We start from the raw sequence: 14207 nt of genomic DNA, 5'->3' as shown, positions 1-14207 counted from the left end.
AGAAATTGCAAAATTTGCGGCAAACTTACTCGTTACAAAATTAAACGTCGATCTTGATAAATTTTATCTTCCTTTAGTTTAGATAGAACAGGAATCAAACTTTGCGCTGGACGGTATGGATTTAGATTAAGAATTATCGATAAAATAATTAAACAAAATATATATGTCATGTTTTTCATGTTAATTTTCATTTAGAGGTTCTTCATTGTCGCGAGAATATTTCGGCAAAGTACAAAAATTATTAATTTATATTCAGTTTTTAATATGATTTATATAATTATTGGGTAAATATATCTCATCATTTGAAAACAATTAGAACTTTTTCTTCTTATATTTATTGTAAAATTTCAGGCTATTATAACTTCGCAAAACGAAATGTTTGTAGTTAAAAAATGTTCAGTTATATCTTATCAAAGACCATTATCTACTCAATTTTTCCTCTCTTATTCGAAAACAGGTCATGTGAAATTTTTATTTAGAAATTTATTGTCGCGAGAATATTTCGACAAAGTACAAAAATTATTAATTATATCGATAAATTATATTAATTTCTTAATAAAATTTATAATTATTGGGTAAATACACATATCTCGCTATTTGAAAATGATTAGAACTTTTTCTCACTTTTTATATTTAAAATTTCAGGTCATAATTTCGCAAAACTAAATTTTTGTGGTTCAAGAATGAATTTAGTTATATCTTACCAAAGATGATTATTTACTCCATTTTTCCTCCCTTATTAAAAAACAGCTCATGTGAAATACGTATTCGCGGTCTTTTCTTAAGTCATTGTCGGCGAAAGTTTAGTCATAGAGATGTCGCACGAGAATGTAAATATCAGCATACACCGTTGTGCACAGCAATATCACGTGCGCATACAAAACAGTATCGCTGTCGTAATAGTATCGTTGACTAGTACTACGTTTACGCGAGCGTTACTGCTGTAGTAACTTACGATAATTCACTCGTTTAAACGGAGTAAATCATCGTAAGTTACTACAAAATTCCGTTTACGCGAAGGAATTATCGTAAGTTACTGCAGAAGTAACGATCGCGTAAATGTAGTATAGGAACAATAAAATCATGTATCAAACAAATAGAATATAAGGTAAATAAAAGAGTACGTATTTGCCTCTTGAGAACAAGTACAACTATCTCGAATCTTAAACATGGATCGAGATCGGAAAAAGATTCCAATTTATAAATATAGAAAAGTAAAGAATTTTTTAATATATTGATTTTTTAGGCAACTTTAGACAATTTTTATGTGAAAAATTGTCGTTGTTTATTCACATTACATACTGTACTTTTCATATAAAACTGATTTGAGAGAAAATTGTTGCTCTACTCGTACTTATTTAAAACCATTTAATTTTTTTACATGTACATGAAAAAGATACATGTATCAAAAGATATACGTAAAACGACATATGTATATGATTTCTAAAAAAGCCATCAAATTTTTATAATTACTATTTTTCAAATTTACATTCTATAGCATTAATGACATATTAACGATATCATTATTTTTAAAAACGTTCACAGTTCTTTTGTTGTAAACAGCAAAACATGTGTGTATATGTTGTAAATTGCTATATCATATATATTTTTATGCAACACGTGCATGGAAAGTGCCCCATTACGCACGCTACGCGTGCGTGATAGACCACTTTCTAGGCACTTGCAACATAAAATAGGGAGTGTAAGCCGTGTGTAAAGATGAAAATTCCCGGGTGCGGTTACCGCACTCGCCTTCGGCTCGTGCGTAAACTCCGCACCCGGGAATTTTCATCTTACCTCACTTGTTACACAAATAACTATTTTTCTTTGCAATAGTGTGAAATGTTAAAGGTATAATATATTTTTCTCTCTTAGGGTATAGGGTATTGATACTCTACACATTTATTTTCGCGGGAAGATATGTCTCTCTTTCAGGATACAATCTTACGTACGTCAGACAATGGGAGCATCGAACCGGTTCTTCCCCCTTTTGCCGAGCGCGTCGATTTGAATGGATGAGGAGCTTACGAAGAAAAGCAACCGTCTCAAAAAGTTTCATCATTTCGAAATTCCGCTTACCTAGCTCGGCGTAACATAGAGCCCCGATGAGGGACAGAATCCCGGAGAAGATCCAAACGATGAGCGCCTGGCCGACGCTGCCGCTGTTCCTGAGCACGCCTTTGGGCGACACGAAGATACCGGCGCCGACGATGATGCCGACGATGATCGCCACGCCGTTCCACAGACCCAGCTCCTTCTTGAGCTTGACGCCCTCGCCGTCGCTCTTGGTTTTCGCGGCGTCGTCCGGCCGCAGGACCGGCTTCTCCGCCGGCGCTACCTTGTCCGGCATCTTTCGCGCGTCGCGGGACTTATTGTTAGAGCCCTTTTTGAAAGTACGAAACAGGCGCGCGCGCGCGAGCGCGCGTACTCGAACGTCACGCACGTTTCCACGCGACGACTCGGTGTACTCTGGCGACGGCGACGGCGGCGTGCCGCGTGGGCATTACCGCGAATGCGTGGCGACGCGACGCGGTGACGACGCACGTGGGCAAGGCGGATAAAAAACGGAAATTGTGGGAGATAAGTGGAAGATAAGAGGGCGGAAGAAAAACAGAGAACAGGAGAAAGAGCGAGAGAAAGAGAGATAAAACGCGCGCGCGCGCGCCCTCACGCCGCGTATCAACCACGTGGCAAGGAGCGTTTCGCGCGACGGATGTGCGCGACTTGCGTGCCGGGCCGCGATTGCCGAACTGCCGCTCGCGATTTCGCTTCGCGGCTTCGGGCTTCGCGCTCGCCACGGCTATACGCTACGCTCACCACCGTCGTCGTCTCCTACCCTTCGACAACGACGTGATTCGCCGATCGAACTGACGCGACGCTAGCGGCGCCCGCGCGCGAACACGCGCGCCCATTGGCGCGGACACGCGCGCTCCGAAATTTTCGTCGGAGCGCGACCGGCATACGGGCCTCCGAAATTCGAGGCAGCGCGGCCTTCCTTCTCTCCCTCGCGTCCCCCTGAAAGTACGATGGAAAATGAAGACCACGCGCGATGGAAATAAATAAAGATCTACTGACAAATTTTTTTGCTACGTCGACATTTCACGGTCCTCTTCCGCCTTTCGCTAAAAAAACGATGAACAATCTCGGAGTAACGTCGAAAAACTGATGATCGCACTGAAATTCGGCGTTTCCTAACGCGAACGTGGTTTCTCGTCGTATTCACACACCACGGTTTTGTGCTGTCGCTTTAAGAAATGTATACGTTCAGCATATATAATGTTCACTTAGGTAAAAACGGCACAAACCACGTACAAGCACTGTTCCGCAGTTTCTCCATAATAAAACTTCGACATTATACAACGTAAGCAATTTTTTTTTTCCAATTTCATCAGCGAGTGCCCACCGTTCCTGCGCCACTGCCCTTCACCTCAGGTTCTACGTGTCTTACGGGTGTCCCGATCCGTGTTGCATCATGAACCGCCAAACGGGACTCGCACACCTGTGAAAAAGATAATGTATCTTTCCGATGTGTATTTACGATGTGAAAGAAGGCGACATTTATCATTTCACATGAAACAGGTGATAATTTACATTTTACATAAAAGGAAGGGCGATAATTAATATCTCACGTAAAACAGGCAATGTTTCATATTTTAAAAACAGGTGATAAGGGAGCGATGAAAATTTTGACAGAAAGAGAGGATGTCGCATCAGCCGGTAGCTCCTCAAACTCGATGACATATCGAAAATGCATTAGTATAATGAGTATATAATGTTTGCTCTTTGTAACTAAACGTTTTACACTTTTCATCCTCCCTCTCCTTCCCTCGCCAACGTTTAATTACATCCCATGTGCAAAAAGAATGACATAGTGCAGCTATAAACATAAACAACAGACCTATTGATGACTACTGCGTTCGTGTTACTCGCGGCAATTCTGTCACGCGAGACTTCTCGTCGAGTCAAGAGCCCAGGAAAGTCGACGATTTCATAATGTTAATCGATAGACTTTATTATCATACGAACATAATAAGATAATATAAGTCCATTATACATTAGGCTTATTAATAACTCTAATATACATTTATTAATCATGAATAAGTTGCATAAAGTTACATCGATTAATAATTAATAATTATAAGTTAACAATTAATATTGTTAATCATACTATAATATGTAATACGAGTTTAATAACGTTAAGAAGTCTTAAAGATGTTTTTAAAACATTTTGTAGATATACGTGCTATCTAGGAATTAGACTTATTATCTTTGCGACAATGTTTATCGTTCGCAAAAATGTTACATACACGATAGAAATTCGAAAAAAATTCAAGCTGCGAGACTACGAAAAATTTGGCTCAATTTCTCCTCGATAGAAAAGTTTGGTCAAAGTGCCGATTAAAAATTTAACAATAACAACGCGGTCTTGGCGTTTTTTTTTCGATGAATAAGTATTTTATATCGTACATACATTTTTCCAATTAATTTCTCCACAAATCGATAATCGTGCAGTTTACAGACCTCGAAATGACCGGTATTGCATTACTGCAGAGTCTGCAGAGTATGGTGGATTCGCGCGGCGGTCAAATTTCCGTCACGTACGTTTCATCTTTCAATCTATTGTATTTTGTAAAATTAGGCTGATACTACGTGTGTCGTACGACAAATTTTTTAAGCATGTTAATTGGCCGCAGGATAGAGAAATTCTCGAGTTTCTAGGAATATATCCTCTATCTTATAGCCAATTAGTACGCCTGACGAAGCTTGTCGTACGATACATGAAATATCGGCCCTTACACTGCAAATAGCGCAACGCTGTACTTTTTCGTCGTGAACGTTCACCCACGAGAATTCTCTGCCGCCCTTGCGACCCCGCGCAATGATCGCGAATCGCGTTTCGATCAGCGTGCCGATCGCGCGGCGATCCCGCGGGCGCGAGTCACGTGAGGACCGGGCGTCTCGGTGCGCAGCGTCTCGCGGCAATCTTCACGCCGTTCGCGAGTCGTCGCGACACGTGCCGCCGCGTACGAAGGATCATTGTTTCCCCGTGAGAAAGCGGGATCGGGGCGATGTGCGCGCGCGCGCGCACGCGAGATACCGGGAGGCTGGCGGTGTACTAAAGTATACGCGCGTCTCCCGTCTCCCGTGCGTCCGAGCGAGCCCTCTCGCTCGCCGGGAGCACGCATCACCCTCTCGGCATTGGCGCGATCCGATACGAAACGCCGTGAATGTCGCCGCAAGCACCATGCGGGAGATCCTGCATGCACACGAGCGGGTTTCGTTTTCCTCAAGAAAAGCTTCCAATGCAAATTAACTTGAATCTCGATTTGGCTTACTTATTATCTTTCTGTTTATTTCTAAGAATTAAAGAAAGATAAAAAGATAAACTGAGATTAAAATCAATCTACATTGATAGAAATGGATACAAAAAGACGCGAATAAAAAAAAAAAAGAAATCGCGATACGAATTAAATTGTATACGAGCGACGTTCGCGACAATTGTGTGTGTGCGTCAAGAAAAAAGATTATAGATGCAAATTTATTATTGAAATGTTAATTCCTTTTTTCCTTTTTCCGTGACGTTTCCACAATGTGTTCTATTATACATGTGATAATGTATCCCAACTACAATTATAGATACGCTGCAAAGCGTTCTACGCCAATGGCGCCGCACGTCCGTTTCGTCAGTGCTGCGCAACCTTCTCGTCATTATCATCGCATTATCATTTACGCGTAGCCTATTCGTATGCGTGCGATCGCTTATATTATACGTGCTACTTAAATACGTGAACGAAACCGCCGCGCCGTGACGATTGAGTTAATAATAGAGTTTCTAGTCGTGTTTCTATTGATATCGAATCTATTTTTTGTGAGATATATATTTCTAAAATGTGCGTGTAAAAATTTGGAAAATAACCCGGATTTAAATAAAATAGTATTGAATAAATTAATAGTCACATTAAAGATTTTTGTAATTTTATTGTATGTACCTTCTTTTTTCTTGTTATAAAGAAAATATTTAGGATTGGATAACTTTATTTTTTAAACTAGACAATAATCTTTTTCGAAATGTTATTTACACTTTTCTTTCTACCCGTTTTAATCTTAGGGTGCTTTAAAAAAATGTTATCACTTATAGAAGTAACTTTTTTTAGAGAAACAGAAAACGGGGCAGATAACAGTAGATATCACACAGTAACAAATGTAATATGTCTTCAAAGACACTCTCTCTCCACTTTCCTTATCAATACATTCTTGGAATCTTCTCCCAGGTGATCTCTAGAAATATGGCTCTCTAAAGTAACTTCCATATAAGTGTTAACATTTTTCTGAAGTACCCTATATATGTACACATACTTTATTTAAATAACAATAAAAATGTAAATAGAAAAGACATTTATTATATTTGATATAAATTCACGCATCGCGCGTGAGAAAACCCAGACAGCACGCATGTCATCCAAAAGCGGGACATAAGACGTCTAAAAGAGATCAATCTTTATTTAGACGTTTTACGAAAAAGATGGCTAAAAAGACGTTTTATGTCCCGATTTTGGACATGGTGCTGTCCGGGAAGTCTCTGATTATTTTCTCAAAATCTGTTTTGCTGTTTCAAATTCAAACGTGTGTTCAAGTTTAAACTGGAACTTGACTCGCGCCCAACTTCGCAATACAACAATTGTTCGCAAATAATATTTCGTTCCCGCAGTCGACGTACGCAGTTCCTACAGAAATTCTATGACTTCCTTCGTTCTCATATCGCCAGCTGAATTTTGAAAGGACGAGAGGGAGGGATAGACACACACGTTTATTCAGTCGGTGGGACGCGCGGTGAGGGCGAGCGCGGAGACTCTTTTTCCTCCTATCTTTAGGAAAGCCGAGCGCCCGCGCCGCCCCGTGAATCTGGCGATTCGCTCCCCGGAGAATCCGCCATTTGAGCGTCACTGCGCGGCAGGCTTCCGCAACGCGCGCGTGTGTTTCTCCCCTTTTCAATCCTCGCCGCGCGGGTCCCCGCGGCCATATAAAAATAAATTTTGACGCCAGCGCGCGAGATGCAACCGACCGACGATCGGCGAAAGCGGCGCGGCTCGATTAGAGTCGTTCCGATCCCTCTTTAGTTGGCGAGGCGAACGGCGGGACAACACGATGGAGGAGGAAGGGGATGAGCTCTTCCCCCCGACGATGATAGGCGACAGGTATATATCGAAATCTCGAGCGCCACAAATCGACGCGGGGATTCCGCCGTTGCTACGCGATAACAATGACGAAAGTACGACACGGCTTCTCCTCCCCGTTGACAAGGGCAGAAGTATTATGTAATCGATAATTACTCGCGCAAACGCGCGATTCGTGATTACACACACGTCGACACACTCGAGAAGCGATAAGACAAATTGGCGGCCGTCAACTCCTTGATTGAACATATAGATAATTTCGTATAATTGCGTTCCGTCGTTATCATCGGTCACCCTCACTTTCGTGATTTTCCCGTAAGAAACGATTGCGGCTGCGGTCCACTTGACGCTACAAATGCTTCGAAGCATTCCTCTTCTCTTTTCTTTCAATGAAAAAAGAAGGAGAAGAAGGACGTTCCAAAGAATTTGTATCGTCAAGTGGACCGCAGCCTGCGTTGTATCAAAAGTGACTTATATATTGTTCAGGAATAAAATATCATATCTTTAATTCATCATTATTGCAAACTAAATGAGAGACTATTGCTTTATATTGAATTTTCTGACAAATGTAGATTTTCTAATGTTAAATTGTATATTTATTATTTGCAAGTGTTATCATTAATCCTGTAAATCTTATTTGTATATATTTTCCGTTTTCTATTTTCCATTTTCTACCATTTTTAAATCTCTCTATTCAAAAGTGCCTAGCCGCCGCAAGACGTCGCCACGTCCTGGAGACAGACTCTAACGTCATCTGCGAGGAAAACCACCAAACGCGAAGGCGATCAGCTGATGTGGTCGTCGCCAGTCGCCAGTCGCCAGTAGAAACAAGTAGAAACGTCAAAGGCGCACGACTACGAAACTCGCAGGACTTTATGCCCGATAGAAAGAGAATTGAGGGATTACCGAGTGGTATTCTGACGTAAAATTGGATCTTATACTGCATAAAGAAAGGGTGAAGAGCATTGTGGTCCGATAAGGGCGGATATCCACAGAGAAAGGAGGAAGCGAAGGCTCGCGTGATTAACAGATGTAAACATTCCAAACATCGCCACCTCGGATTGGAAGTCGCGCCGTCGAAAATGAATCACGTGGAGATCGAGGACTTTTATCATCACGACTTTACCACCGTCTCCGAATGGGAAGTGTTCATCGCGCGACTCGAGGAGATCATGCACGAATGGAGGCTGCCGCATACGAAGGTCGCGAGCCCCCTCAAACCGGGGGATTTCGTCAACTGTCAGTGGCACGAGGCCTCGGAGAAGCTGAACTTCGCAGGTTCGTGTGTGTGTCTGACACGGTTTGACAAATATATCACAGGAAATGTTATGGACGGCCGAACGTCAAAAGCCTGTGTGCAATAAGTAAAAGATTTTTTTATAAGGAAGCATCAAATACACCCTTGTTGTACGAATCTTGAATCGCAATTTGTGATTAAAGAACCGCATGTTGTACTTATATGTATAACGTTTTATACGAAAGATTCTGCATAGATTATTGAATACTAGTGGTACATAGACAACATAGATTTATAACATCTATCGATTCAATATTATATACTGTGTGAAATTAATTTTTATCTGTTACATTATATAATATATATAATTATATAATAACTTAATTCATTATTTATGAATTATTTATCATTCAGATGTAGAATTTTTGCTGAAGCACTACAAGCTAGAAAAGGAAGAAGAAGAGGAGGATGCGGCAAAGGAGGAAAGTGAAGAAGAATGGATACAGTGTCAAAAGGACGCTTTGGATGTATCCAATGATTTTGTAAAGCTCAATGATAATTGTCTGGAAATAGCTCGTTATTATGGAGTTAGAGAATTTCTTGTTTTAATACCAGCTCGAAAAGGGAGTTTGACAGATGAAACTCGAATCAAGATTGTACTCAGTTCGTTAACAATTGCGACTAACAACGCAAATTGGTAGGTAGCTGATTTGCGATACGATTGAATTGTATTTTTGACGTTAGAGAGTCTTTGTAATTACTATTTTTATGCATTTTAGTTACGTACCGGCATTGGTGCAGGTACAAGAACCTTGGCAGAAAATGTATCTCGGCTGCTGTGCTGGTAAAGGCACGTGTGCGAATCTCGATATGGTACACTTAAAGAAAGTTCCACCACATTGCCGATACCTCACTGGTATGCATTGTCTATGTTTTTATTTAATCTATCTTTAAATAATAGTTTTCTCTAGTTGCAATTTTCGTAGAAAAACAAATGTTTTACAGAAAAGTATCATTTACAGGTTTACTTGCTCTTTTCAAGCAGAAAATTGGGGAGGGCTGCGGAGTAAAGATCGACTCCGTAATGGTGTCCGTTAGATTTTCTTATCTATTAAAAGACTGGACTAATAGCACGTGGACGCAAGAACCTCCGGATTTCGATTTCATGCAGGGAGAAACGTTAGGCGTGGCCGAATTGGGTAAACTTCCTTTTGGAGCGACTTTCGATCCCGTCGGGTACTTAGATTGAATATGTTATCGTCAGGAGCATAGAAAAAGCATTTTTCTTGACCTTAAAAAGGCCTGCTATAAGTTGATTAATTTTTTTTGTTATAAAAGATCCATTATAAAGTTACTTCTGAAATCAACTCTATGCCTCCTGATTATTATAAAAAGTTCTCACAATCTATGTGTGGTATATCTTATTTTAAAATACTTTCAGGGAACTTCACCTATTTGTTACGTGGCCGCAAATGTCAGACAATGTGGTGGTGGATAGCGAAGGATACTCGGATCTCGAGCCGCAACTCGCTCCTGAATGGTCTGTGCAAGTGAAAATGGTAGCCCTGCCGGCTTGTCTACTCAGCGAATATATGACAGACTTTCTGTATCTATGCAATAATCAGAAGACCATGGTGGAACTACTGGGTGAGAGCGCGTCTTACATTCACGATGACGAACAGATGCTGAGTTCGGCCTTCAATGTGCTCACCGAGTCCAGAATACCCACGCTTTCAACCGTTGTGGGCAGATCGAGCGTGAAAAAGAAGAACATCGAAGGTCCAATCTCGGAAGAGATATTGCTACCTATACTTTACTTCCTTTTTCCGGATGCAGATGAAAACTCGGTACGCTTAAGTTTCATTACAATCTCAATACTTCGTTTTATATAGACGGATTAGTTCTTATGATTATATTCTATTATAAAAGGAACAAGCATATTTAAACCAAACTTCACAATAGTGAAAAAATATTTTGATAGACCTGTCATAAATATATAACATATAAAATAATAGTTAAGTTCTTAATTTGTTTAATTTACTAATTATGTTTATAATAATTTGTATTATTATGAAATATATTAGTAATTAGAAATTATAAAAATAATAATTTAGTAAATACAATATAAAAGGTCATCGTTTAATAATTATGTCCTTTTTTCGCATGTATCCCGAATGTTTTTAAAATAATTAAAATTGGTAATTCAGTTTCTTTTGTAAAAGATCTATTCGAATAGACATAATAATCGTTGATTCAAAATCCTTGCAGAAGTTCCCCTACAACGATATCACTGCGGGTGTGGAAGATGACCAGTGGAAGGGTGTGAAAACTTGCGCGATGGACAGCTTGGTGTGGCGTCTATCAATCGTCGCGGCGCACTGCACGCACAATCTTGGCGGAGCAACCGCTTTGGCCCAGCTCTGGCATGAGTTCGTGCAAGAGATCAGATTTCGCTGGGAGAGGAGTATCCTGATACCTGGGTAAGTAGTAAAGTAATTTCTTTATTTGTCATACGACGAGTTGCTCTCGTCATTGATGCGCGTGCATGCGAATGCACGTGCGAATACACGTGTTATAAAATAAGGTAGAGTCAATGTGGAAAACTTTCAGAGTCTTTCATTACATTACTGCCTTTCATTCAAAACGATGAGGAATCATCGACATCATTCTCACAATATGTTGGTTCACTTGGTCGCGATAGCATTTCTCTAAAGACAGACACTTCGATTACAGTCTTTGGATGACATAATCGCAAAGTCCGTTCGTGCGAAATATCGATAAAAATAAACATTCGGAAGTGCGTGCGCTCGAACCGTCCGAAAGAACACTCTCGGCTCGCTCGCTTCAACGATTTGGTAATTAAGAGAGTATTCTTACATAAGGTTGCTTAGAACTTACACAGAACTTACATCTAAAAAAAAGCCGCTTCTCAACCTAACACTCGCAATTCTAATTGATTGCACGCGTTTACGCAAGCATTACATGGTAATGCCTGTCGCACTGTGTTAATGTCATGATCGAAACCAAATAAGTTTCGTACGTGTTAAATGCCGAAGAAATGTTTTCCTATCACACTAAACACATCAGAACTCTGTTAATAGACTCAGTCACTCCTTCAATATTTGATATGAAGTTCTGTAAAGTATATTGCTGTATTACTATATCATCGCGACGAACATTTTCCAAAAAGGGGCGTCTGACGCGTTTGAGACCCAGCTCTTCTCGATCAGAGCGTCTGTCAAGATTATCTAGATTTAAAAGCGCCGCACGAGCGAGAACAGTTCGTTAAGATTGAGACTGAACTCCGCTGAACACGCTTGAGCAAGAATGAACGACGAGATATGGAGGCCACAGATATTTAGAGCGGCACGAGGCCGCTCCTCGTGGTAGGGTTGCGAGCCATGTAAATATCCATGTCGTGGTCGGTCCAGTTGTTCTCGTCGTAGTTGTTGAGAGTATGCGTGGAGTCGGCCAGACTGTATCGGCTGCCAGGTCGCGGCGGATTTGGGTCCAGATTACGGTTACGCGATCGTGGTCGCTGCCGCCGGGCCGATGAGTGCGGTGGCAGATGATTGTTGGTGAAATTCGACCGCGACATCCGGTCCGAGGCGGCCGCCAGCGACTGGCGCGATTGCCGTAATTCTGAAACGGGAAGCAAATGCGTTAAACAATATAGAAGGCTGGACGATTAAGGATCGTGACAAATGCTACGAAAACGAAACCGAAACCGACCTGGTCTCGTACTGACGAGATTAGAAGCTAGCGCGGTGTTAGAAAAGTACCGCGTGGAATTGTTGGAGAAACTGTGCTGAGATTGGCCGTCGGCGATTGATCGGGCGGACACTTTGCTGCTGTAGTGTCCGGCCTGAGAGCGCACGTCGTCGATGCAGGATGCCCTGGTGATCGATCCTGAAATCCATTCCGCGTAATTTACCTTACTCTTGCTACGCAAGACACTTAACTTTGAAATTATTACTGCTTATAAGTATTTGTCCATCCAGCATTTTTACATATTTCTCAAAGATGACAAAAGTGATGATAAAAATCTTTAAAAAGGTTTTTTACGTTAAAGTTAGGATCAAATCAGATACAATTGTGTGATGACTTATTTTGAGATTTTTAAATAAAATTACTTCGAGAGAATAAAAAAGATTGTAAATTCTATGGATAGCAAATATTTATAAACAATAGAGAGACAATAAGTTACCTTGTCGATCAATAGGGAAAATTCTCGGTCGTGGTATGCTCCTGTTGCTGTAGGCCGACACTTGATCCCATTCTTTTTGAGCGTTGTAGGCACTCAAGGTGGCCATTGATGACAGGGGTCCGCCGGGGCTGGGGGTCGGACCCACGTTCGAGCAACAATTGACCGGTAGCCCGGCGATCGGGCCGCCCATCTTCGTTTGATCGATGCTGTGCAGAGTGTGTAGCTTACGAGCGCGGCGTCGATTCGCGACCACGAAGATGATCACCGCGACGACAATCGTGGCGCAAATCGCCGCGCTCGCGGCGATCGTGATCTTGTCCATGTTCGAGGTGGGCGAGTTCTCCGTTCTGACCTCGCGGCACTGGTTATACGGCACATTTGCCGGTGTGATGTTAGTCTCCTCCAGCAAGACTACACAAACCACGATGCATTCCTGCAATTGATTGACATGAATAGATTAATAAAAAAAATTAATTAAAGAATCTGATGGAGTTGAAAAGTGACTTGAATTAATTTCTGTCTCAGATAAAACGTGATCTGAATATTGAAAGTCTGGGATATTTTCAAGAAGTGGAAACTAGTTAACGTTTACAAATTATTGTTAAAGAATTTTATAAATCTTGTTATCTATTATATAATTCAGACTAACAATTTATCTTTTAAATGTTTTTAGATTTAATGTAAATTTTATTAAAATGAATTTAAATTAAATTAATTCAAACTTAAACTTAATTCAGAGTGCTTTTTAATTAGCAAACTCGACTAATTTGGTTCATCGCGATTTACTAAAATTGCTTTATGCATTCTCTTGATTAAGATTATACATTAACAAAAAATAAAACAAGCTATCTCTAAAATAGAAAGTTATTAGAACCAAAGTGAGTCTACGAACAAATTAATCAACATTCCAAATTTTTTCTCCAATTAGTCACCTTCTCTTTATTTTCAATATTTTAAATATATTTTTTTAGTAAAAAAAATTTACCTGGGAGGGTACATTTTTTATCTTGAATTCTCGTTCGCTGGCCTCGAGCGGCGGCGCTTGCTTGAAACTATTATCCCCGAACAGTCGATAGATCACTCTGAAGCCCAGAATGTTAGTCGCCTCCGTGTCCCAGTATATGATGACGGCGTTGTCTTGTCTGAGCACATCCTTCACGACAATGTCCTTCTCGTTCGATTTCGATTTATACAACGGCGATCCCAGGACCAGCGGCGGTCTTGGCTGATGCTGTTGCATATGCTCCTGCGATTGCTTTGGCGGCGACGGAGTGGTCCTCACCACCACGACGTTTCCGGTTCGCGCGGCAGTCGGACGGGTTGTCGGAACGTAGGTCGAGGGTGGTGCCGACGGCGCCGTTCTTCTCTGCTCGGTCGTCGACGATACTGTCACCGTGGTCGTGGATAGTGTCGTGCTGGTGATTAGTTCGGTCGTGGAAGTCGTGGGTCGTATGGTCGGAAGATGAGTACCGACATCTCCAACTGCCGTCTCCGTCGGTTCTCTCGTGTCTACGCTCTCCACCGTTCCGATTCCGATTATCTCTGACGGTCGCTCGCAATTCATGTCTGCGACAATTAGTTTTTATAA

At 41.2% G+C, this 14207-nt stretch overlaps 3 protein-coding genes across 3 annotated transcripts in view; 1 reads left to right on the top strand and 2 right to left on the bottom strand.

Moving 5' to 3' along the window:
* LOC112462975 (Y+L amino acid transporter 2) overlaps positions 1 to 2779 on the bottom strand; it is an 8806-nt gene extending 6027 nt beyond the window's left edge. The window contains exon 1 of the mRNA XM_025029083.1: positions 2080 to 2779. Within this exon, the coding sequence (XP_024884851.1) occupies positions 2080 to 2350 (271 nt within the window). The 5' untranslated portion in view covers positions 2351 to 2779. The remainder of the gene's footprint in view (positions 1 to 2079) is intronic.
* Positions 2780 to 7132: 4353 nt separating this feature from the next.
* LOC112463038 (rab3 GTPase-activating protein catalytic subunit) overlaps positions 7133 to 14207 on the top strand; it is a 30918-nt gene continuing 23843 nt past the window's right edge. The window contains exons 1-7 of the mRNA XM_025029196.1: positions 7133 to 7196; positions 7877 to 8453; positions 8827 to 9109; positions 9192 to 9328; positions 9435 to 9648; positions 9854 to 10259; positions 10681 to 10892. Coding sequence (XP_024884964.1) covers positions 8258 to 8453; positions 8827 to 9109; positions 9192 to 9328; positions 9435 to 9648; positions 9854 to 10259; positions 10681 to 10892 — 1448 coding nt within the window. The 5' untranslated portion in view covers positions 7133 to 7196; positions 7877 to 8257. The remainder of the gene's footprint in view (positions 7197 to 7876; positions 8454 to 8826; positions 9110 to 9191; positions 9329 to 9434; positions 9649 to 9853; positions 10260 to 10680; positions 10893 to 14207) is intronic.
* The window catches only part of LOC112463039 (vasorin), a 22425-nt gene continuing 19174 nt past the window's right edge, over positions 10957 to 14207 (bottom strand). The window contains 4 exon segments of the mRNA XM_025029198.1: positions 10957 to 12054; positions 12145 to 12321; positions 12620 to 13052; positions 13605 to 14207. The exon segment at positions 13605 to 14207 is cut by the window's right edge and continues 273 nt beyond it. Coding sequence (XP_024884966.1) covers positions 11771 to 12054; positions 12145 to 12321; positions 12620 to 13052; positions 13605 to 14207 — 1497 coding nt within the window. The 3' untranslated portion in view covers positions 10957 to 11770.

Source organism: Temnothorax curvispinosus, unplaced genomic scaffold, assembly GCF_003070985.1.
Source record: "Temnothorax curvispinosus isolate PA1 unplaced genomic scaffold, ASM307098v1 QBEX01012990.1, whole genome shotgun sequence".
NCBI classification, from domain to species: Eukaryota; Metazoa; Arthropoda; class Insecta; order Hymenoptera; family Formicidae; genus Temnothorax; species Temnothorax curvispinosus.
Note: the sequence above shows the minus strand (reverse complement) of the source record. Positions and strands in the feature narration are given on the sequence as shown.